The sequence below is a fragment of the Sinocyclocheilus rhinocerous genome, unplaced genomic scaffold (genome assembly GCF_001515625.1).
Source record: "Sinocyclocheilus rhinocerous isolate Xijiao unplaced genomic scaffold, SAMN03320098_v1.1 scaffold1477, whole genome shotgun sequence".
In the NCBI taxonomy this organism is placed as follows: domain Eukaryota; kingdom Metazoa; phylum Chordata; class Actinopteri; order Cypriniformes; family Cyprinidae; genus Sinocyclocheilus; species Sinocyclocheilus rhinocerous.
The window spans coordinates 95,036-120,677 of NW_015660907.1; the positions used below are offsets into that span (position 1 = coordinate 95,036).

At 34.8% G+C, this 25,642-nt stretch overlaps 2 protein-coding genes across 2 annotated transcripts in view; both read right to left on the bottom strand.

The window, feature by feature from the left end:
- Nucleotides 1-928: 928 nt before the first annotated feature.
- Nucleotides 929-19,547, bottom strand: LOC107726132 (receptor-type tyrosine-protein phosphatase T-like). The gene is made up of 5 exons (XM_016535642.1): nucleotides 19,495-19,547; nucleotides 14,094-14,229; nucleotides 9,030-9,062; nucleotides 2,988-3,017; nucleotides 929-1,070 (listed from the first exon to the last, which is right to left on the bottom strand). The coding sequence occupies exons 2-5, from the start codon at nucleotides 14,165-14,167 to the stop codon at nucleotides 929-931; spliced, it is 279 nt and encodes a 92-aa protein (XP_016391128.1). The 5' UTR covers nucleotides 14,168-14,229; nucleotides 19,495-19,547.
- A 583-nt stretch (nucleotides 19,548-20,130) lies between these two features.
- LOC107726133 (receptor-type tyrosine-protein phosphatase T-like) overlaps nucleotides 20,131-25,642 on the bottom strand; it is a 121,401-nt gene continuing 115,889 nt past the window's right edge. Inside the window, exons 13-15 of the mRNA XM_016535644.1 lie at nucleotides 22,672-22,708; nucleotides 20,468-20,524; nucleotides 20,131-20,171 (exon numbers count right to left, since the gene is read on the bottom strand). Coding sequence (XP_016391130.1) covers nucleotides 20,131-20,171; nucleotides 20,468-20,524; nucleotides 22,672-22,708 — 135 coding nt within the window. The remainder of the gene's footprint in view (nucleotides 20,172-20,467; nucleotides 20,525-22,671; nucleotides 22,709-25,642) is intronic.

The following is a 25,642-nucleotide window of genomic DNA, read 5'->3' on the forward strand; positions in this document are numbered from 1 at the left end:
CTGGCTTGATTTTGCTCTTCATTCATGCATAAAATTCACCAAATGTTCATTAATAAGGGTATCACACTTGAATGAGCTAAAACTAGAATGGAGGAAATAGTACAAAGACAAGGCAGCTGGCCAGGAAGTGCACGTCTAAGCAGTGTTAGTAAGCATGCAGAAGATCTCAAAATAACCTTTACATTAACCACTATTATTCAGTTGCTTGCATGCATAAGGTTAACTTGTAGGGCATGTCATCAGGAAGGACAAAGTCATGGGTTTGATTCCCAGGGAACACGGTGTTAAAACTCTATTGATGTCTTTGAATGCCCTTAAGTCACTTTGTATAAAAGCATCTGCCAAACGTGTAAATGCATGCACAAAAAGTTTTTGGAGTAGACATGCTGATGAATCTGGAATAAACATCAAAAGCACCATATATTATGACTGTTGTATCACCCTAAAATCATAGTACATTTCAAATAAAGGGCCAGATTTACTAAACGGGGCAAATTAGTGTTAGAGTGCAATTCCATAAAAGCACCGATGGGAGGGGAAAATTCTACAGGTTATTTACTAACAATGCGCACATTAAAGAACACAGACGCAACCAGATCATTTCCATAATGACCAGCGCAATCTAAAAAAGAGCAGCGAAAATTACCGCCTGCTTTAAGACATGCTTTTTTGGGCATTAATGACGCAAATACCAGTAGTTTGTCGAGCGCAAATGTTAGTAAATCACGTTGCGTGATTCATTTGAATACTCTCCTCGCATAAATTTTCCAACTGAAAGGGAAACTCCTACAAATGCATATTCAATAAGGTCAGGCCCAAAAATAACTGTGTCCATGCCTTTTCAGCACTAATTCTTCACTGCGCAACTTAAGTAAATCCTGACAGTACTATTTTAACGGCAAAAGTCGGTTTGTGCTGGTGCAAGCTGTTAGTAAATCTGGCCCAAAAAGTAATCTGTGTCCTTGTGTAAGGTGCTGACTTTTCCTGTGCTTTTATCCGCTGTGCCTACGGGTCCCATCTCTCTTTGCGTGCTGCTGCTGGCTGTCTCCTTCTGTTTTTTAGCTAGTTTCCTTCAAATCCATCCACAACAGGACAAGTTTATACAGATGATCAAAGGAAGACACTTAACTTAAGTAAATCCTGACAGTACTATTTTAACGGCAAAAGTCGGTTTGTGCTGGTGCAAGCTGTTAGTAAATCTGGCCCAAAAAGTAATCTGTGGTATTGATTTTAAAGTGCTACGCAAGTGTCATGTCTTACTACATACTCAAAAATCTGTAACAGCCAGAACAAATTGGGGAAGCACATCTAACTGCAATTATTATTATCATTATTATTAAGAGATTTGTATTTATGTATATTTATTTATTTAATAATTTATTTAGATATTCAAAATATCTAGATATTTCGAAAGTTAAATCATAGAGCTTTTATTTTGGCTTAAAATGCAGGGAAATGTCTTTTAAAATGCCTTTCTTTGTTGACAACATTTATAAATGCTTCACATTACAAGTTTTGATAATAATCACTACACAGCACATCAGGTTACATATTTATATAATTACAACACAATCATTGCCATTTGATAATCATACTAAACCATAGCGCATTCTCAGGCATTGATAGAATTAATACAAAAAAGGTACTGGCCAACTGGTGAGTAACACTGTTTCATATACCCGTCAGTGCTGTTTTTCAGACGCATTTGGTGCTTGGTGAGTGTTACTTGTAGGCCTTGAATACAAGATTACAAATTGGTATCAAAGTAAAAATTTATTTCCTCATGGTAAACTTTTGTTTGAGACTGGGCAAGGACAAGAGTGAAAATGTGCACTGATTCCGCTACTAAATCTGAACATGCACGCTGAAAAGCCCATAACAACCTCGCTGAATATGAGAACGCCTCGCTCTCTGGGTTTGGGGAATATATTGGCGTCACGGTTAGCTTTAGCCTGTAGCTCTCTGCCTTTGCCCTCTCAGATGATATCCTTTTGAAAGAGCTGTGTTCCTACTTTCATCTATATTTCAGGACCGGGGAGAATGCACATAGTAGTCCGACTGTGAATCTGAGCTTTTAAATCCTTTAACGCATGAGGTAAACATCCTGCAGCTAGGCTCTGTTGCACACAGCGCAAATGAAACAATCCCGCACAGTAAAATGCTGAGGCAGGCATAACAGTCGAGGTAATAGTGAATAGTTTAAGCGTAACGGAAAAGTAATAAAAAGTAGAGGTGGAGTTCGCAGACCAAAGGGATTTGAGCTGAACAAGCAATAGTCGATAATAACAAGATAACAGTGGAGCCACATCAATTTACGTGCACACGAGAGCAATTTATAACTGTGGGCCTTCTAATGTTTCAATGCAATCTAAAAAAAACTGTAGGTATATAGTGCATAAGACGGTTTATGGCCGAAATCGATTGTGTTTGCTACACTGTAAAAAATAAGTGTCATTTTAACTGCAAAATTTTGTAAAAACGCTACGGGAAAAAACTGTTAATAGGTTAACAGTAAGTTCCCGTACTATATACAGGGAAAAAATGTAAAATATCTAACCAGACATTTCATGTAATTTTACAGTAAAATGCTGTTAATTTTACAGTTTTTAGAAGTAAAAATAACAAATCAATGTATAATTTACAGTCAAAAACTGTAAACTGATATTCCCAGAATTCCCTGCATGACACTAATGGAACTACTGTGATGCTGAAATATTGGAGCAAAGTGTGATGAATATAAAACCGATTTAACACTTTGCGATGAAATTGAATTTTTCTTCATTTTGAAAAGCTTTGTTCACCATGGCAAAGTTAGGAGACTTTTGGTACTAAGATTAATTGTCACTTAACTTTAATTTCATTTAATTCATTCTCTTACTTTTACTTCTAATGAACTAAGGAGGTTTTAAAATACTTTTCAGGAATTGTTAAAAGAAAAATTAATAGGAAAGCATAAAAAAAAAATTTCTGTATTTAATGCTACTTACAGGTAATAAGAGTAGGAATACGCATTTCTTCTGGAGCAGCAAGATAAGGACAAAACAAAAATAAGAAAGAAAACAAAACAAAAGAACAACAAAAAAATCAATAAAATATTTAATATAATAAAATAAAAAATATGGAAATATGAAAATATAAATAAAATATAAATATTTAAACAATATGAAAAATACAAATTAAAATATAATAATAATAATAATAAAAATACCACAATAGAATAAAATTTTAAAAATAAAATAAAATATAATAAAAAAATAAAATAAAAAAGGAACCAAAAAAGGACAAACACATTGATTAGTGATCAGTATTGTAAATAAAGAGATGTTTAATGACAAAAATATTAAAACTTCCCACTGTTACATGCTGACCACATAATGTTTTATTTAGACAAGAAAATGCTACACAGCTTCATGTAGCTAAGCTAAGGATTTATGCTACCTGAGGCTGTAAATTTAGGGTTGTAAACGGCCTTTGCATCAGTAATAGTTAGTAATAGTAAATCTGTAAAAAATGATAATTAAACAACAAATGAAATGTATGAAACTGCACATCTGGCTTCCCTTCAAGTGAAAGAAAAAGTGAGAAAGAGAACAAAAAGAAGGAAAAGTCTATATACCTGTACTGGTGGGAGTGTGTGTTTGGACAGCTAAAGAGATGGACAGGAATGGTGGGTGTTTCACAGACATGTTGTAGCTCTGTTCTCTGTTATGAGCTTAAGAGGGACAGAAAGAGAAAGGAGGAGGACAAGAGACACCAAAAGCAGTTGGCGAACACATCACGCTTTTGCTACTCCAAAATGAGGCCTTGTCATCAGAGTTTATCAGCGCTGACGTCTCTGTGGACCGGTTCCTTCCGGGTAAAGACGAGAGGAGGTGACATACGGCAAGCTAGGACGGCGATAGCAGCCTGATACCATAATAAAGACCAGATGGCGTCTGTTAACGGCGATTCGATTAACTGTAATATCGGTGATGACATGCAAGTGAAGTTGTCAATTAGTGACTTCATGGCCGTCTGCATCTTGACTGCGCTCACTGCTTTTTATCGCTCTTCCACAAGCTGCATTCTTTGCTTTTTACAATTTAGAAATGAACTTCAAATTTGCCACTGTGCAAACCTTTACACTGAAACAAACCCATGTTAATAACATGTTTTCATGCTAACAATTGTCAAACAACTTTCAAATTTGGCCATTTTGCTCAAACCTTTCATATAATCATATAAAGTAATAATTAAAATTATAGTAAGTAATAATATAAATGAATAACAAGCTGTAAATTGATTAATATCAAATATCATATATTAATAATATATTTATTAATATAATTAAAAAAAAATAAATATACATAAAATATCCTTTAAAATTTTAATACCAAAAAACTTTAATACAAACCTGCTATTGTAACTAGCTATATTGGCTTTAACATTTTTCAAGTAATGATTTATAAATAACCTTAACATTTTGAGCAAACCTTTACAATGATAAAAACCCCACCAAAGTAATTATATTTCATCTATCATCTATCAATCAAAATGTATAAACCTTCATGACAAAATGAAACTGCTAATGAAATCATACACTAGCCTGAGTTATTAACATGTTTTCACGCTACAAATACCCTCAAAACCTCCCACTTTGCACAAATCTTTACAATAATACAAACCGAAATAATCATGCATCAGCCTGTCAGAGTTATTCTTTGGCACACAGCTGCATTAAGTTACACAAACACTAAATTCTTGCCTGTACGCTTTGTGTATCATAAAAGCAAGCTATAGCACCCAAACTGCTCGCTTTATCGCTAAAGCAGCACCAAAGTAAATATATTTAATGACCCCGTGACTTCTCTGTAGGCAATAAAAACACAGTTTGGGTATGGGCTGTTATGGAAAATGTATTTTGCGACAGGCTGACGGTGCTAAAACAGATGCAAACGCTCGATGCGTTCGGAGGCATGCATATGCAGCGGGGGCATCCATCTTTGGCCATTTCATCTCAATGGCCCTTTAAAATGGCCTGCTGACATTGTTCTGATTATATTAATAAAAGAGAGCGAAGTGAAGAGCACCACGGCGGGCGAAGGTGGCCATAAATATTAATAGAGTAGAACTGCGAGGAGCTCGCAGCATAAGTGGCCTCTTTATTATTTTTTTGGGCTCTCCTGTGATTTATCATCATTCCTGAAACGAGACGCATTTCTGGTGTGAGGAGAAAGTGTGATACCCACAGTGATGTTACACGCATGCACCGCCACTTTACACGGGAGAGAGGGAGGGTGGAGGAAGACGGGAAGAGAAAGCGTTCGGAACTTGACAAAAGGTTGGTTTGTTTAACAAAGTGCCGAAGATTTCATGCAACTTTATTTCAGCTAATGACTGTAAATGAGACAGCGTGGTTTATTAGATCATAAAATTGTTCATTCATCCATTCAGGCTTAAAAGCAAACGCACAATCGGCTGACAAGCATGTAGAAGTGTGCACACATCTCTCACACATCCACATCCACGCCTACCAACATAAAGCCAATATACCAAAGACTTCTACTGCGTTAATATAAAACTAATTATAACTAAACCTAAATGTAGCTCAAAATTATATATATATATATATATATATATACTTTGTTAACTTAATAATATAAACTCGTAATAATATATAAACTATGCTCACATACAACCATGGTACATGTCCAAAAACATAATTTTACCATGGTAAAAAATAAAATAAAATAAAATTTAACACAGTTAAATAAAATAACAAATAAATAAATAAAAAGTATTGCCACAATATGTACATTAAATAAAGTAACAATTTATGCTGGCACTCCAAGGTACTTCAAATAATAGCATGGTACCTCATAATTTGTATTGATACTTTCATATGCACCATATTAATAAATGATCTCTTTCTGTCTCACTCTATATGTGTGCTGTTTTATGCTATCACATTGTCCCCCTATAGCAGTCATCTATTATTTATGTCAAATTGCTTAATGTCTAGGTCTGTCATTGATCGAAACCACATAGATGTGCAAGAGATTCACTGCCGTGTGTTGAGTGCAGGGCCATGCTGCAGTTTCTGTGTGTGTGTCTGAGTGTGTGTTTAATGGTCTGGGACTGAGTAGTGTCCGAACGAACTCTGTCTAAGATCGACTCCCTCATCTCTCCACGGTAATGCTGACCGAGGGAGAAATAGACCAACACTTTGTGTAATAGCTGTGCTGCCTATGCATATGATTACACACTGAATCATCACATACGTCTATTTTCAGCGGGGCCGATCATAAGCCACTATATTTCACATAATATACTTGCACCTCATGAGATCTCTCAGCATTGGAGCTCTGATGTGGAATCAGATAATGCCACTTATGCACTTCTGGCTTCATGTTAAAAAGCAAAACGGATCCAAAACCAGACTGAAGGTATTTAAAAAGGTCATGTCATGAAAAGTCAAATCTACCTCCATCTTTTAGGGTTCTATGCAAATGAGTGATCCCAATGTTAGGAAAGTTTATTTTTAACAAGGTATTTTAACCGTTCAAGTGGAACAGCAGCAGATCATTTCAGCGTGGATTGTTTTATGAATCTGTCACAAAGAGTCTGCAAAGACGATGTTACTGAAAGATTGCGCAGAGCCAATTACATTATACTTAACAATAAGCAAGGATACCTAATTCACCTGCAAAGACGTTAGCTAATAATAACAAAGAATGTTTTCAAATAATTCTTAAATAATTCATATATCAACAAATATGTAACATATGGGAAACCATTTTTTTTTTTTAAGTATTGTTTACAAGTAATTCTTAACTGTATCAACAATTAAATTGTAAGGGTGGAAAAATAACTGTTTTCAAGAAAACATGACTAAAGAACTGTATAGAGTCTCTGAAGTGGCATTCGCAGAAAATGTGAACTTTTAGTAAAATGTTCCATATAATAATTGTTTTTCAGGAAAAAGAAAAAGAGGGACTACATGATAAACTGACCACAAAATAAAATAATAATATAAAATAAAATAAATAATAAATTAAACAATAAATTAAATTAAATAAAGCTTATGACCCCAATTTCCAACAAGTCAGTGCTTCCACATCAGTACCCTGAAATACAAGACCGAAATTGCTATTAAAAGGGGCTGATGCATGTCAGCTTATGGAATATTGCTATGAATATTTCAGTGCTGTTATGTTTAAGGATTTCAAAGAGACCCTTTTTAATATCGATTTATGGTGCTACAACATTATATTTAACAGGCTGAAAAGAAAACCCACAACGCCTCAGTTTCTGGTTCTATATTGCAAAGAGCTACTTTACAGCCTATACAATTCCGATGTGAAAACGTACCATAAACCATAAATCGTTTACCTGTTACTGTTGCCCTCTGTAATCCAAGCCAAACGACCTTAAGCACTGACATTATAATGTGTTCCCAGTAATGTTGCAGTTGTGTGATTTTCGTAAGATTACAGAAAAGACCTGGCAACCTCTGCGCTTTAAGCTAAATCCTCTATACAGTTGGTTGTGTAGGTGTCTTGGCGTGGGAGTAATCACCCTTTGCCTTCATGAACATAACATATTAGCTTAACGGCGTAGTGCGGCACACGAGGCAGGGTTGTGACAGTATTAAAGAGGAATAATTACCAGCTAGCCTGGATTGCAGTATAAAGTATCATTTGAAGCCACTCTCTGAGCGAATCAAGTGCCCTTTTCTCTGTAATTGTTGCACCATGGGACATATGCTAATGCTATTTATGAGAAGGTGATCTAACAGGCTACGGGATTCGCTGCAGAAATTAAACTTATTTTAATATGGTAATGTAGTGACATTTGAACCGCCCTTAAATTTCCCGGCACAAATCACTGCAGATTTCTCTAACATTTAACAGCGACAATGCACAACAACAAGCAATTAAAAACAAGAGTGAGAATGCAGAAAAAAGCACATTAAACACAGGCCACACTGATAGCGAGCAATAGCGTCATACTTTCACAATTAACACCAACAACCGCTATTGCTCTGTTCCAAAACCTAGTAAACGGCCTACAGAGACAGCATTTTAAGGCATCACAGAAGCTCAATAGATGCCGCCTTATAAGATTGCTTGCTTTTAAAACAATCCTTGATGTATCCTTCACCTTAAAATTTTTCTTCTGTCATCAATTCCGGTCCGATTTATTTTATTCACTGATCTCATTATGCATTTAGGGATTTTAGGGATAATATTCACTATTATTCATCTTGCATCGGCAGTTTCATTAATGAATTTATTTTTATTTTTTTACTGAGCTAATTTTGGGATTGCACTAAATGTATACCGCAATAGAACGACTTTTCAATTTAATTCAGTATATATTAGCACACTACCATTATCATGGTGTAAACCTTCATATTCATATATTTTTTCATTTATATATATTTTATGCATTTATATGCTAATAATAGCATATAGAGATTTTTCTTGCATTGTCAATTTTATTGCTATTTTGGATTTCTTTCTTTCACTGAGATCACAACATTGAAAAACATGATATGTTCAATGCCATTCTAAACTTGCCAATGCAATAAAAATCTCAATTATTAATATACTTTTATTTTATTCAATATTTTGCTATTTTATTCAATACGGTGTTATTTTTAGGCTTATTGGAGTATTAGAGTAAATTCTCCTAAAATAAGTTATGTCTCATATTCTGTGAGCTAAAGTATGAGTTTTTATTTATTTATTTATTTATATTTTCTGCATATATACAGCACTCCAAATCAGTCTGTTGTTTTAGACAGCAGGTGGCTAAGTAGGCAGCAAGACAGCTCACTAGGTTTGGGAACAGAGCTTGTATTTAATCACTAATACAAACAAATCAAGATGATAGTTTCCGTGCATGTGCCAAAATGTGAATGACAAAAACCAAATGTTAAATAAATAAAGAAAAGCATATAACGACACAAATGGGATCAAATAAAAAAAAATGGTGTGCGAATGGGCTCAGGATGCGTACTGTGGCTAGAATTAAATATACAATACCCCACACTTAGAGTTCTCCAGGTGTGGATTTCTCTAGCGGACGCAGCCCAGAGGAGGAGAAATAAAAGACAGGGTATGAGTCTAGAGGTTAAGTAACACACACTCACACATGCACATACACACACACTAACATCACCTTTTCATACTTCACAGCATATAATACAGCATCTGAGGGTTTCCTTTGTGGTAGGCCAAACTGTGAGTGTACGTACTGCGCTGCATGCAACCCATTGAGCTTTGACTCTAGCTGAAATGGAGAAGCTTGAGTGAGCGGGTGAGTGCTGAGATGGAAATGTTACACTGTCCCATGCCTCACAAAGAAACGTTTCAGCACATTATACATCAGTCTACATTTTGAGCTGGGTTATTTACCTTAAAAACACACTATAGCCGGTGTACATATGACATTACCATGTGAGATTAGTTTTGAATAGTCAAGAACATGTCTGGGTCACATTTCACCCTAAAATCATAGAAAAAAAGACCATTCAAGAGCATTAAGCTTTTTTTTAAGATGACAATTAAGCACATTTTCCATCCAATTTTCATTACAGTAATGTGGAGAAAAATGTTAATATATAAATATACATAAACGAAAATAAATAAACAAATAAACACATAAATAAATAAATAAAGTATACACCATGGTCAATAGTATTGTCCTAATGTAGGCGGAATTTAATTGTAAAATGTATTGCAGTATTTAAAAATGCAATGACAATCAATTGAGAATAATGAGAATTATCTAGACATGTTACGGTAATGAGAATTTGAGGGAAAAAGTTTTTTTTTTTTTTGTCATGAAATAATGTCACAACAGCAAAAGAAATAGCCCCAAAACAGGCTTTTATTTATTAAAATACTTTGATTTTAGGGTTTAATGTGACCTAGACATGTTCTTAACCGTTCTTCTGAGACAAATCCTACAAGTTTTAAGGAAAAAATATGACCTGTTGTACATAACAGGTGGCATACAGAAATGTGAAACAGCACATTAGACTTAATGGAGAATTATGACCAAAGCATGTTCCTTTCAGGTCGTGCACAGTGTGTTTAGGTTTCCAAACTGAATGGCACCGGAGCCAAATCTCCTGTGGCTCAATGGAAGAAGGAGGCCACAATTCCAGTTTTAAGAGATATGCGAGCCATCCATTATTAATTACAATCTATCCTAGGCTTGGTCAAAGACGCCTGAGGGGACATTTTATTACCAAGAAGTAAAACATCAATTTGCCATTAGACTCAGCCTGTCCACTCCATTCATCCTTGTATTATTAGTTTAAAAATGAAGTCCATCTCTCCTGCCTTTAAAAAAACATGCTTTACACAAGCTCTGAGAGATAAAAAAGCATAGCGTATGAGTTTGCAAGCATTTTTGATGCCACAGAAATAATTCATGGTGACTGAAAGACATGTAAAACGCTGCAATTCACGAGACGTCATGGCCTGACTTAAGTGCTGGTGTCAGTGGCTAAAATATGAATGATCAAAAGATTTTGCCTTTTCTTGTTCGTGTGTAACTAGAGTGCAGACATCTACAATCATCGCAAATTGAATTCCTGAGTCCTCTGATGCTTAAAATGTACAATTCTAGTGCACTAGACTAGAGTTTGTTCCAAACCCTATTGAGCTGCTTCCCTAAACAGCTGAATATTTACTTAAAATTAGTGCTGTCAAAGGATTAATCGCGATTAATCGCATCCAAAATAAAAGTTTTTGTTCACATAATACGTACAGTATATGTGTGTGTACTGTGTATTACACAATGTATTATGTACATATAAATACAAACACATGCATGTATATATTTAAGAAATCAACACAATGTGCTTGAAAACAGAAAATGTGCGCTACCTGTATGTACTGATATGCTTGACCTTTTAAACCCAAAATTGGACATGGATAATATTGTTTGCGTTAGTCACGAAATAAACAAATATCCAGTAACAGGACTGTGTGCCATTCAGGATTGAATTGAGAATGCCTTTAAAATTCTAATTTATGTCCTAAATTTGAATTAAGGTGGGTAACATGATACACAATTTTAATGCAAAAAAAAATGAATTGAATTGAAATACAATAAATATTATTTGATTAAATTATTTTTATTATTCTTTTATATTTAAAAATGTAGCAGTACTTTTAAGCACAAAATCTTTTTTTATTTAAATAAAATTTACATTATTTATTTATTAAATTAAATACATTTATATTTAAACTGAAATTTTTAACCACAAAAGCAAAGGTTGTCAAGACAAATTTTGAATGTTTTGACAAAATCTTGTTTTAAATTTTAGATTTTTTGAAGTTTTGAAGGTTTATGGGCCTTAAAGAGAGAACAACTGATAAAATGATAGAATGATTGATATTGAACGACAGATAGACAGAAGGATAGAACAACAAAATGGCCAATTCAATTCAAATTCACATTCATGAACTAACAATTTAAATCTAATTTACATCAACTTTTGCACAATACAGCATGATTTTCTACTCTTTCACAGGTACTAAAAATATTTAATCCAATATGTGCATGCAATATGTATTTTTGAGTTTCTTAAGAGTTTGGAGTTGCTAACTCAGCAACATGTAAACACATACTCTGACGGTCTTAAAAGGCAGCCGCCTATATAGATTGCAGACAATGAAGCAGCTTACTAGGGTTGGGAACACAATGCTACAGTACGGTGGTGTCTAAATGCATGCATTATAGCTGTAAAGTTTTCAAAGCAACCACAGTCTGAGTTATTTGTGTGAATCCAGACTTGAGGAACTCTTGTATTTGCATATAACTTCTGTCGCTATGACTCCCACACATCAGAATAATGACAAAAAAGCACAAGCTATTATTGTAATATTCAAGCCTCAAGTTCCTGTCTTATGAATAGCAGAAGTGTCCTTCCTCCATCGGCTGTGGAAGACGAACACCTACTAAGGCCATTCATGGCTAACCTTTTGATTCCCGCTCTTTTAATAGCGAGATCTATCATTAAGTTTCAATTCACGCTGCTCCAGACAGTGACGCATTAACAATGGTGCTGTCAAGCTCTCCTTTACAATTCATGGTAATTAGAGCTTATTGATTTAGCTGGTGGTTTTAACCACTATTGTATTTCTGACTGTGGCTTGTATGGGCAATGTGCCGTTCGCTCTAAGGTCCCGGTTATCACCTTGCCCTTCTGAACAATCAAACGGGTTAAAAAACAAATGAAAAACTCCTAGCTTTAGGTTCATATGCATAAAGACGTGGTCAACTTAATCAGCTATTTGAGGAAAGCAGCATGAGTGCAAATCCTAACTATGCCATGAAGAACAGGAATAGTGCTTCACAGTGGGGTTCGAGTGTGATCTATAGGTTATTCATTATAGTCCATCTAATGCTACACAATGTGCAAATTATTAAATGAGTTTCAAGGAATTTACATGAGTTCTTAAAGAAGTAATCAAGTTTTTAAGAGGTTAAAATACTTTTTCTTGTCATAGTTTAATATGCAGAGATTGAATAAAAAAAAAAAAAAGAAGCAGCACACACATTGAAAATGATTGCAACCCCAGATGGTGTATTTCATTTGAGCACTTAAATTAATGATTCAAATCAGGTACAGGGCAGTTTATCATCTCGTTCTGAGTGCTTGGTATTGGAAGATGCAGCAGACTGTCCCATTCTGACATGAGCTTCTGAGCTTCAGTATATACAGTACACTTAAATTGGCTCTTTGGAATGCAGAAAGTGTGCTTAACTACAATGTGCATCTGGATATGTGCCTAGTTATAATGCTCGTCTCCATCATTTGATGAATTACTGCTGTCATGACCACTAGAAAATCTACAAAAACATTTTACGATAAAATTCTCTTTACCTCCAGGTTTTCTGTGGTCAATAAAAGTACAATGCTAATTGTATGAGGCAAATAGTCTGAATGTTTGTGAAGCATACAGCAGAAAGCAGTTGGCAAGAAAAAGAAAAAGAAAACAAAAACCATAAATAACTTGCGACTTGCTTACATTCTCAAACTAGTATACTATTTGAATGTAGCATACTATATTTAATATGACCAGTGGCCTATTTAATGCCAACATATTATAAATAATTCAATTTAATAATGTAAAAAGAGAGGCATACAACACACATAAACTAATTTCACATAAAATCTGAAAAGAAATTCTGTGAAAGTTCATTAATGATTTCCTATAAGACCAATATAATGTCATGTATTATTAATTATTCAATTGAAGAATGCAAAACGAGACATGCATATAACATGCATAAACCTATTTCACACAATATTTGAAGAAAATTCACTTATTAATACATTTCTAAGACCAATATAATGCCAATATAGTATAAATAATGTAATTTAATAATGCAAAATGAATCACGCATCAAAGTTCTGAAATTAAATGCTTATTTCACACATTTACTGAAGATTCACTAAAATACTTTAAAAACCGAAACAGTTTATTATTAAATATCTATATGTTTAGATAAGACTGCAGATAGATTTTGTAACAAGGGAACTACCACTTACACAAGTGCAGGAATTATATGGCTGATATATCGCTCTGTCTCTGATAGGATCTTTTCAACCCTATCCCTTCTACCTCAAACTCTAGTTGTGGCTTCAATTTAAAGGGTTCAAGCCTTAAATAGCAGGTCAGACAAACACCCCCGTAATTCATGCCTAGTCTAAATAAACCGTTACAGACAGACACTAGAGGAAAGATCTACGAGGAGCAAGAGCTGTGTGAGTGTCGGTGTGCGGCAGGGACGGCAGAGACACTATGGGAAGAGGTGGGCTCTTGTAAGGCACAATGACATGAGGAGGTGTGTTGGGGGGTGGGCGGTAAAGTTGGTGAGAGGAAGTGATGTAATGAAAGAAAGCCAGTGTGCATGTTTCACCAGGAGACACAAAAGCTGATTATGTCAAAAGCAATGCTAACTAACACCCTCAAATTCCTCTGAAAAGAAAAGCGCCTCAGCTACTGTACATTCAAATTCTATTATTCATTGTAATATTAAACGAAGTGTGTGTGTATATGTGTGTGTGTTTATGTAAGCAGTACCTGCGTTTGAAGGTGAGGAGAACGCCCAGGAGAATGATGACAAACATGAGGATTCCCGCAATGACGCCTGCCATCTTTACAGTGCTGTCCACCTGTTTTTCAGGCTCTATGTCATTGGAATTCTGGGTAGATGCACCTTTAAAGCAACAAGTACATCACAAAGAAGAGAAAGGGCCTTTAACTAAGACAAGAGCTGTCGAGAAAGGCTCTACGGTGACACACACAAAACAAACAAACACAAGAATCAAATGAAAACACTAACAGAAAGTACATAGAAGCACATCTCATGTTCTCACACTTTCATACAATACATACAACCAGACCAAAGACAGAAAACGAAAGACACACGCATTCAAAATCAAATTAATTAAATGCATTTAAATTCAGACAAAACAAATGCACAAGTGACATTGATCATTACTGTGTGGCGGGTTTATGGCAAAGGGGAATCGTTTATTGAATGGTATTAATTAACAGGCAACAGACAAAAAAAAAAAAAGACCTTAAGGAGCTTTTCAAATACTGGATCACTGTGGTGAAATGAAACACTTTAGGGCCTTTGGATTCTGGGTTAGAGAATGCAAAAAAACCAAAAGACAATTCAACACAAGGAATGCAGGCATGAAATATGGAAACAAGAAACAAAAAGAGGATGAAGGCAGAGATTCATGCAGATGTATGTGTGTCTTTGTGTGCATATGCGTGTTGCATACTTGCATGCAATATATTGTTATTGTAATATCTGTATAAAATCTGTACGACAATGCATGATTTTTAGAAAATACTTTTCAGATTAGCGTTGCTCCACACCAAACGGCTCATCTGCCTTCATCAGGCATGTAATTCTACTGTGAAATTGCCATTATGTCTATGAAAGAGCGTTAGCTGTTTGTTGTTCATATTTCACTGTTGAAAAGATCATAATCATCTTTGCATTTTATTTTCAAAGCCTGAACTAAATGAAACATATTCCACCATATAATAATGATATGATATGAAGAAGAAAGGTTGCATAGACTTCAAATATATATAGATATAAATAAATAGCCTAGTTGCATAATATATGTACAGATACACAAACCTTAGGAAAGCATGTAATCCCTGCGTTGAATGATTAAACAATTATGTTGTTATATTTACCTTCACTTCGCCTTTAAGAGAATGTTTTAACCTGCCAGTGTGACATCTTTAACAATCTGTTGCATATTAATGCATTGATCTCTCTATGTGGGCGGTTTGCTTTCATGTAAGCTCAATAATTAGATTTATTTATTTCCCTCAAACCGTACAGTTCTTTTAAGCATGAGCGAACATTAAACGTACAGACATTTCTGGAACAGTACGTTGAAGAGCTAAACCTTCAGAGCAAAACAAAACAGTATTTTTGTCTTGTTTTTCAGTACAAAAAATTTGTGTAAATATACATACACACACGAGAATGTTTTTGAATGTCGATGGAGTAAAAACTCATTCAAGATTCAGTAAATGTAAAAGTTTAGTAAAAGTTTTGCTTATCAAGGTGTTCTAAGGACGTTCAGATATGAACATGATAAAAAAAAATATTATGTATATGTGCTGACAGTGATTTCCAATGACATCAGTGATCAGAAGTCATTAATTTCCAATGGGTTTGCAATCTAAGGTGGCATAAGCAAACCCCTAAAAGACATCTGAGACTGGACTTTTAAAAACATTCACAACTTTAGTTTCTTTTGACCTTTGAAAAGAACACTGAGCCAATCTCTGCTAACCTTGCTAGTCTTTGGAGTGCTTTCCAGCCAAACACATTTTGGCTCCATCTACAGCTGTCAGAAAGTGAAGGGAGCGCTATGGACGGTCTATGCGGATGGACTATGTGTTCTCCTCTATCAACGTAGTAACTGAACTCCATGTCCTCCAGTCTGCTCTGATCTGATTGAGTTCAACAGTTCATGATTCACACACACAAACACTCACACACACTTACTCCATGATGGGGTTCTTTCAGTCTATGTTCTGATATCAACCTCCAAGACAGCGCTATCTTCACGACAATACAACAATATTAATCTTGACCAACCAGTTGACTCATTTTACTGACCCTTTAGAACAGAAAATCACTTCTCATAGAGCTCTATATGGCAGCATACACCTAAGAATTGACCAGATGAGTTTTTAGTATGTACATTTAAAATTTACTGGTACAAAAATTATCCGTTTAAATCTGTGTCCAATAAAATGCACTCTGTAAAGAAAATGCTTCCCTTTTGACCAGCAATAGCAAGCAGTAAATCATGGTTTTGGTGATGTGTCTTAAAGACTATTTGATGCAGTCACAAATAAAGGTTTACTGGCTTCTACAGTACCGTGAAGAACCAATAAAATTCAAAATTAATTCCTCAGATTATAAAAATGCTTTTCACACTAAGAAATATAACAGTTTTTTAAAAACTATTCACTGAAAGGTTCTTTAAAGAACCAAAAATGGTTCTTTTATGGCATCACTATGAAAACACACGTTTTGAATTGAATTTTTTAGATCTTTAAAGTGGAAAACGATTCTTGAGATTTTTTAAATGTTCTTCACACTAAGAAAAAAAAACTATTCTTTTAATGTTCATTGAAAGGTTCTTTGGAACAAAAATGGTTCAAACTACAGCTTTAAATAATGATTTTATAACAGTTAATTTCATACGTACCGCCCACAACCTAATAAAATGGTTAGAAAGTGATTCTAAGTGCTTGTATTGGTATAATTTTGACAATAATATTGGTTCTAATGACTCTTACACTCATATGAATCATAAGGATCTTAGCAATCATAGGTCAGCGATCCTGTAAGAGCTGTGCTATTTTTTATTTACCATAACATGTTATGTAAAATAATACAGAAAAACAATCTGCCCTTGATTATAGAAGCACTGTACATTTCCCTTCACCCACGAGCCCTGCTTGTATGCCCAATAAAATATGCGACTATGCAAATCCTTTTATTTTGAGGGGGTAAAATTAAGTATCAAAGAGGAATTATTATCAAAGCCCATCATATTAAAATTTAATCCCTACCATATACAGGGGGAGTTGGAGTGGGTGAGTTGCCATTTTAATTGCTGGCATTTTGCGATACTCTGTGTGGTTCTGTTAGCGTGTGAAATGGCACTTTTGTATAACTTTATTTAAAGCAGGTCTGTAGGCTGAGGGATTATGCAAAGGTTTATGCGGGTGCACATCATTGCTGACATCACTATTGCCATTGTTCTGCAGCTGACAGGATTACAGATGCGTCATTGGATGCATCTAACAGAATTATAATCTCAAATGGACTGGGATTAAGATCAGGCAGCCATATAAACAACCCATGATGCTAATATCTCAAAAAAGCATCCCCCTTCAGCAAATACAGGGAGGTTAATGGGTGGATTTTAAATACATTTAGTTCAAAATCCTTCTGTTTCTAATTCACAAGTGCATTTGGGTTTATATTTAAGCATTGTTGGTTTTGAGCATTTTGTTAAATTCCAGATGGGAGCATTGAGAAACAAAGGTATTTGTGTAAACTGACAATTGATTTCAAGCTCAAAGTGCACATGCATAATGCATGATGTCTTTAGTTTGTTTCTTTTGCCTGTTATTGGAACTGTTGCGATAATGCAGCAAACACAACTAGATTGTGCTTTTTATTGCATAGTGAATATTGCTGGCCCAAAAAAATGTCTGGAAAAGCCACACCTAAAAATATCTGAATTTCATTTCACAGAATGAAAATATCACAAAATATCAATCCAAGTTACATCTGCCATTAAATAATGTTATTTCTAAATGCATTTTGTAGTTAAGTACTGTGCAAAAGTCCAATATTTTGTATTTGTGATCTTTCTTTACAATAAACCCCACTATGCATACGCTAACTAGTGCAATGACATTCATGCATATTTAAGTTTCAAGTGTCGAATTACTTTTTGGGGCCACTGTACACTCAAATTCAACTCTTAAAATATACTTATGATCCTTATAACTGCATGTCAAAATATGCATTTAAAACGTAAATGACGAAAGCTGTAATCTGCATAATTCAGACGATTAGGCATTGCAACGGTTCACTAGCTGGCTAAAAGTCGGCTATCTCCTGTGCAAAGCAGATATCCAGCAAGACCCTTTAGAAATGTGAGATATTTTAGTGCAAGCAATTTGTAATTTCAGTCAGGGCAATTGAACATATTGCATATGACTGTAGAGTGAAATGGAGAAGCAACGAAACGTGGACCTTACTGCACTGGAACTAAAGAACTGACACCTGTGTGTGCATGTGTGTGTGCATATGTGTTAGAGATTGACATCTGATTAGAACAGCAAACTGCTTCAATACTGTATACTAAATTAATATTAGGAATAAATGAAGAATAATATGAACATACAATAAACAAATATAACAATGAAGTACTCTTCCCATTACAATTAAGCACAATTAAGTAGTCTTAATTATTCCGCACACATTGCATATATGCACAGGAATACATATCTAGAATAGTAAACGCACACAAACATACACATGCTGGCAAACACACTCACATGCGCGCACACACACACACACACACACATACACACACACACACACACACACACACACACCGGTTAGGCTGGCAGGGTCAGAATGTATGACTGGGGTCATGTTAGGTGAAGCGGTCACTTGCACATGTAAGGGGCGGAGTGTTGTAGGTAAGGCAACATATCACTTTATGCTTACATTTTGCTCAGAAACTTATTAAGCTCTACTGTAAAACATTTTTATGCATAACCAAACAGTAATTAAGTAATGGTCTGGGTAAAACAAAAATGAATTAATTCACTCCAGAACAATAGAAGGGCTATAGAGCTAAAGTAAAAATAAATAAATAATATAACATTTATACATAAAATTAAAATACATATAATTTTTTTATAAATAAGAAATACATAATGATTTTTTTCAGATCATTTAAAGCAAGATTATGTAATTTCTAAGTAGGCAATTTTCTTTAAAAGAGGATAACTGATATTAATTATGGATTCCATTTTTCAGAGCATAACAAGGTCATGAGCAAAACTATCCTAGAGAGGGGATATCTGTTGTTTTTAAACATGAAATATTAATAATAATACGATCATTTAAGACATGTGGGCGGCACTGTACATTCTCAGGGTCCCAAATTACAATAGTGTCAATGGAGTCAATGAGAACCAGCTAGACTTTTTAGTGAACCAGACATGCAAAAATGCATTAAGATGCCGATGGAGAAAAGCAGAATAAAGGAACAAGATTTGAAAAAAAAAAAAAAGACTGAATAAAAATAATAAAGTAGAGAAGGAAACAACAGCAGAAGAAATGTGGATGGGTGGAAAGAACAAAGAAGAAAGAAAAGTTTGACTATGGTATAATATTCACCTTCACTGGGAATGACAAGTATGTAGGGCGTGGTATTTTGTCCCCTACCTATTACCACTAACACAAGGTTTTACGTTCCAGGCCGGCATGCATGAGAGAAAAGAAGGAAAGAAAAAATAGTCTAAAGAATTATGCTTTCAACTCAAGCATCTGAGCTTCCTTCGAGTGAGTAACATTTGGCTGGAAAGGAAACTGAAATGTGTAGGATACAACAGGTAGGCTGTTTCACACGGGAAAAATAATATTACTCCAGAATCATCTAGTGGAACTGACAGAGTAAGCATAAGAGTTATAGAAAATTTTATAAATAGATATTTTTCATATGAATGCAAATATTTTACCAGTTGAGGCCTTATGTGGCTTTGAAAAATTGTTCTATCTGAGTCTCCAATTGTATGAAAATGGAAAAAATAAAAAAACGGGGGAATGCACTAAGACTGAATTGCGTCTGCTGTTGTTTATTTGTATTTGCATTGTTTTATCAGCCGATTCAATAAAGGAATTATGCAAATTAGGTAACTATGCCAATGAGACTTACAAAATTTGATCTGAATTCAAAATTGCAAAATTGCATGTATCAATTCCCCAGCTTGCACGCCAGGTTCTGAGTGCAAGGATGTGGTGGATTTGACATACTTAACTGATATAATACAGTTCTACCACTGCAATCCAAACACCTGAAAGAAATAGTTCACCCAAAAATGAGAATTTGCTGAAAACGTACGCACACTCAGGCCATCCTAGATGCAGGTTCATAAGGAGAGATCTGGAGAAATGTCCATCAATTAACATTTTGTAAGGTGAAAAGATGCATGTTTGCAAAAAACACAACATTAACTGATGGACTGGAGTGGTGTGGAATACTTGTGGATTGCTGTGATGTTTTTATCAGCTGTTTGGACTCTCTTAAGAAATGTGGATGGGTGGAAAGAACAAAGAAGAAAGAAAAGTTTGACTATGGTATAATATTCACCTTCACTGGGAATGACAAGTATGTAGGGCGTGGTATTTTGTCCCCTACCTATTACCACTAACACAAGGTTTTACGTTCCAGGCCGGCATGCATGAGAGAAAAGAAGGAAAGAAAAAATATTCTAAAGAATTATGTTTTCAACTCAATCATCTGAGCTTCCTTCGAGCGAGTAACATTTGGCTGGAAAGGAAACTGAAATGTGTAGGATACAACAGGTAGGCTGTTTCACACGGGAAAAATAATATTACTCCAGAATCATCTAGTGGAACTGACAGAGTAAGCATAAGAGTTATAGAAAATTTTATAAATAGATATTTTTCATATTCATGCAAATATTTTACAAGTTGAGGCCTTATGTTGCTTTGAAAATTTGTTCTATTCTGAGTCTCCGATTGAATGAAAAAAAAAATACGGGGGGAATTCACTAAGACTGAATTGCGTCTGCTGTCATTTATATGCAATTGCATTGTTTTATCAACCGATTTAATAAAGGAATTATTCAAATTAGGTAACTGTGCTAATGACACTAGAAAATTTGCATGTTCTACCACTGCAATCCAAACACCTGAAAGAAATAGTTCACCCAAAAATGAGAATTTGCTGAAAACGTACGCACACTCAGGCCATCCTAGATGCAGGTTCATAAGGAGAGATCTGGAGAAATGTCCATCAATTAACATTTTGTAAGGTGAAAAGATGCATGTTTGCAAAAAACACAACATTAACTGATGGACTGGAGTGGTGTGGAATACTTGTGGATTGCTGTGATGTTTTTATCAGCTGTTTGGACTCTCTTTCTGACGACACCCATTCACTGCAGATGATCCACTGATGAACAAGTGCTGTAATGCTACATTTATCTAAATTTGTTCCAACAAACAAACAAACAAACTCATCTGTATCTTAGATGGCGTGTAAATTTCCATTTTTGGGTGAACTATTCCTTGAATGAGTTATTTAAAATACAGAAACTACACTCTTTGATAACCAAAACATCTAGGCAAACATAACTTAATGGTATTTCAGAACACAGAGCTGGGTTTTACGAACAAGGCGTAACCTTAAATCAGTCTAGTGCACATAGAAAAGAGACGTGTTTGCATTCAAATGAATGGCAATTAAATACAGTGTAGCACTATTTCATTCTCAAAAACCGTTTAGTGAATTCACCCCGTAATCTAAAACTATTAAAAACACCAATATTAAAAAGGCAAGGAAAGGTTGAAACTCTCAAATGTCTGTATCCAAGGCATCACAAAGTGTAAAGCATGTGTTTCTAAAGCAGAAACACAAAAGTAATTGGTTTTTACAATCATAATAAAAACCCAACTCAGGACGGATCTATCTGGGATATGAAAGGAAAACAGGCCATGACCAAAAGAATAGAAAAAAAAAAGCCTGACATGGAGCAAAATAAAATGAGTTCAGCAAAACAAACAAACAAACAAACAGGTGTGTGCAGAAGCAAGCTTATTGAATAAGATGGAGAAAAAGCCAAAAGAAATGAAAGAAAACTGGAAAAGAAAGAATGGGGAAGGAAAAAAAAATATGATGAGTCTGTAGCGCTGCACGGCTATAGTGTCTCTTTATCTGTGATGTCCATTAAATAATAGAAAGTCTCTTGTGATTGCTCTGTTCCTGGAACTGATTATGTAAAATGGTCTTTTTACGGAGAGAAGGGGAAATGAAATGGAGCAAAAGAAACTGAAAAGAATTGTTGGCCAGAGGCAAATAATCATGCAGGTAAAATAAAATGGGATTTCAGATTTTTCAATGAAACCAAAAGCACTAATCTCAGTCTGATGCAACTGAGCTTTGTCTGAATGTACAACTTAAATGAAAAGGTTTCGTCCTTTTTTTTTTCTTTCTTTCTTTGTACCTCATCATGTTTAGTAATGGGTTCCACTATAAAATCAAAGGTCTATTAAGAATACAGAGGACATGACATTTCTAATATTACATCTGCTTAATTCCAACCAAAACATTATTTCATTGAATTTTATTGATTGATTGTGTTTAGCTACAGGGACTTAAATAGGACAAAACTATCCAAATATCAACCCAGCCAAAGAACTTTTCCAAAGCAAGTCTCATCTGGATATACAAAGGGACAGGCAAATAAATAAACGAATAAATCAATAGTAATTAATAATAAAATGTTTCATTCATACAAGCTAAAAAAATAAGTGAAACAATTCTCATACCTTTGGTAGCCAGTCGCACACAGTTGATTTTGGTTTCCTAGAAGAGGAGAGGAAAGTTTGTGTTTTAATTAAACGTCAAAACGGCACTGTATTGAGGAACATTGTTTTTGTCAAGCTACAGTGATCTTAGTAATTGCAACACAATGAAGTGCGGGTTATTTTCATCACGAGGTGCATGACATTAAGAAACAGTTAATTATATAACAACATTTCTAATGATAGTGAAGGGTTCCCAAATGCAGTGCTAAGGCCAAAACAGAGAGAAGCTAACATTATAGTTCAGTTTTCCTATGCATGTAAAGTCACTACAGCCAAGTTAAAAACATTTAAGGTCATAAGACTTGACCTGAAAAAAAATGACCTGATTTTATTCCTTAAAAAATGACTTTTGATGGCATAACCCAATGTAGTCATGTTTTTTGAGTCATATTTAACATTAATATGAATAAAACTGCTAATTTAGATAGCAACACATTTTCCTATTCTATTCTATTCTATTCTATTCAAAAGCATTTTGGTATGGCTGCCTTTGGAATGCCAGTTATGATGATAAAATTCTCACTTGCATCCTCCGAATGGCACGTGTGGCGTGACAGGTGTTAATTAGTCGGCAGATTTCGGTGTGAAGTCTGCATGGAAGTTTAGAGCTCTGAGACAGGAAGCCAGATGCTACCATGTGTTTCTGTGAGCATGTTTACAACAGCCACTTGTTTTGATTAGATCTGCTGTCCTTGTGCACCTCATCTCAGCAGGCACGCAAACAGTAATGCCTACACATCACAGGGCCTTGAAAGGTTTTGCTAATAGCAATATTTCAGAAAGTTATATTGTATAGCAGCTGTATTATACATCTGAAAAGAGTGTCAGAAGTACATCATCTCAGCATTGCCACAGGAGGCTCTATAGCATAAATTATTTTCTTCTGTGCTCATTTTTCTCTTTTACGTAAACTACTAATGTCATGGTAGAGCAACTGTTTGACAAGAATCTTACTGAAAAGATAAACCGATAATAACAACGCAGCAATGCAAGAATGCAAAAAATGAAAATTCTGTCATTATTTATTCCCCTTCATGTCGTTCTAAACCTAATAAAACATGAGAGGTTTCTGTCACTCCATAGAAAGTCCAGGTAACCGAACCTTAGAAGATCCTAAAAGGTCATAAAGGTGTCATAAAAATCCATATGAATCAAGCAGTTTAATCCAAGTCTTGAGACAACATTTGCTTTATATGATGAACAGATTTATTTTATGTGTTTGTTCTAGTGCTGCCAAACGATTAATCGCGATTAATCGCATCCAAAATAAAAGTTTTTGTTTACATAATATGTTTGTATACTGTGTATATTTATTATGTATATATAAAAGCACACACATACAGCATATATTTTGAAAATATTTACATGTATTTACATGTATATGTTTATATTCATATAATTTAGGCTATATGATATATAAATATATTTAAAATATAAACATTACATATTTTTCTTAAATAAATAAATGCATGTGTTCGTATTTATATATACATAATAAATATACATGGTACACATATATTATGTGAACAAAAACTTTTATTGAATGCGATTAATCGCAATTAATCGTTTGACAGCACTAGTTTATTCATATATAAACACATACATAGAGGCATCATGTATGGTAAACACAGAACCTAAAACATGCTCTCTATTTATGTGTCGATCACTGTTTAGATTACAATAAAAGCCTAAAGCCTAAACCTGTTCATCATATAAAGCAATAATATCTCTTCACAAGACTTTGATCATATTGATTCATTTTACAACACCTGGACTTTCGATGGAGGGACAGAAAGCTCTCAGGTATCTTCTAAAATATATGAATTCGTATTTTGAAGATTAACCAAAGTTTAATGAGTTTGGAACAACATGACAGTGAGAAAACGATAACAGAATTTTCCTTTTTGGGTGGACTATCCCTTTAAGTTGCACTTGCAATGCACTGTCTGAGCATTCACACCTGTGCACGTGCACATGCCCAGAGTGTGCTTCTACCCTAATAAGTGCACTACAAGTTTCATTAGATAAAATCATCTGCTGAATGACAGCCTAGTACTAAATAAACCCTTCAAATGTTCACAAACACGCAGTTCTCAAAATTCACTGCTAATTTTTTTTTTTTTTTTGCTTGCACACTCGTTTTATGCGTATTTGGCGCCACCTATTGTTGTGGGTGTATTATTGACATGTCAAAGTCTAGACCCTGAATATAAGACGACCGCGTTTTTTCAGATGTATTTCCAAGAAAAAAATATCGTCTTATATTCGGGACAATACGGTAATCTGCCAACTGATTCTTTACAAATTCAGAATGTTGCTACCCAGAGACGTGACAACACAGACAAAAAATAGTTTGTTAACATGGTAAATACTTGTTTTTTGACGTTTTTGTTTTATTAGATGTCATTATAAAAGTAATGCACTGGAATAAAAGTTGATGATATAGCCAGTATGAATTTGCCAAAATGTTGCTATGGTATTCTGGGTGATTGCTAGGTGGGTTCGCACAGGCCCAAGTCAAAAGACTCAAGCATGGAGTCTATTGGTGCGTTCACGCCATATCGGAATTCCCGTAATTACGAGATTCCAACTTGTAAAAAGCGTTCACGTCCTCGTAGAACTCGTAATTACAACTTGTGAACTGGGAGTTTTCTGAGAGCTACGACTTGTACCACCTGACCACCGCAGGCTCTGTTTAGGCGTTGATAGTGTTGCCATAGAAAAGCATAATTCCGAGTCCGAGGACGTGAACAGTGCTGTCATCTCGAAATTAGATATTTCACTGCTAATTTTTTTTTTTTTTTTTGCTTTATTTTTGCACCACTCAACATCACTTTGCTGTATGCTGAATAAATCATTCAAATTACCGTATTGGCCCGAATATAAGACGAGCCTGATTATGAGACGAACCCCCCCCCCCCCCCCTCTCTCT

Coding starts and splice junctions, on each gene's coding strand:
- LOC107726132 (XM_016535642.1), bottom strand. CDS start 14,167: ATGGCAGGCGTCATTGCGGGAATCCTCATGTTTGTCATCATTCTCCTG. Junction 3,018..9,029: donor TGGAGAACTCTAAGTGTGGG/GTATTGTATATT, acceptor TTGCTGCTCCAG/AAGAAATGCGTATTCCTACT. Junction 1,071..2,987: donor TATTCCTACTCTTATTACCT/GTAAGTAGCATT, acceptor ATGGATTTGAAG/GAAACTAGCTAAAAAACAGA.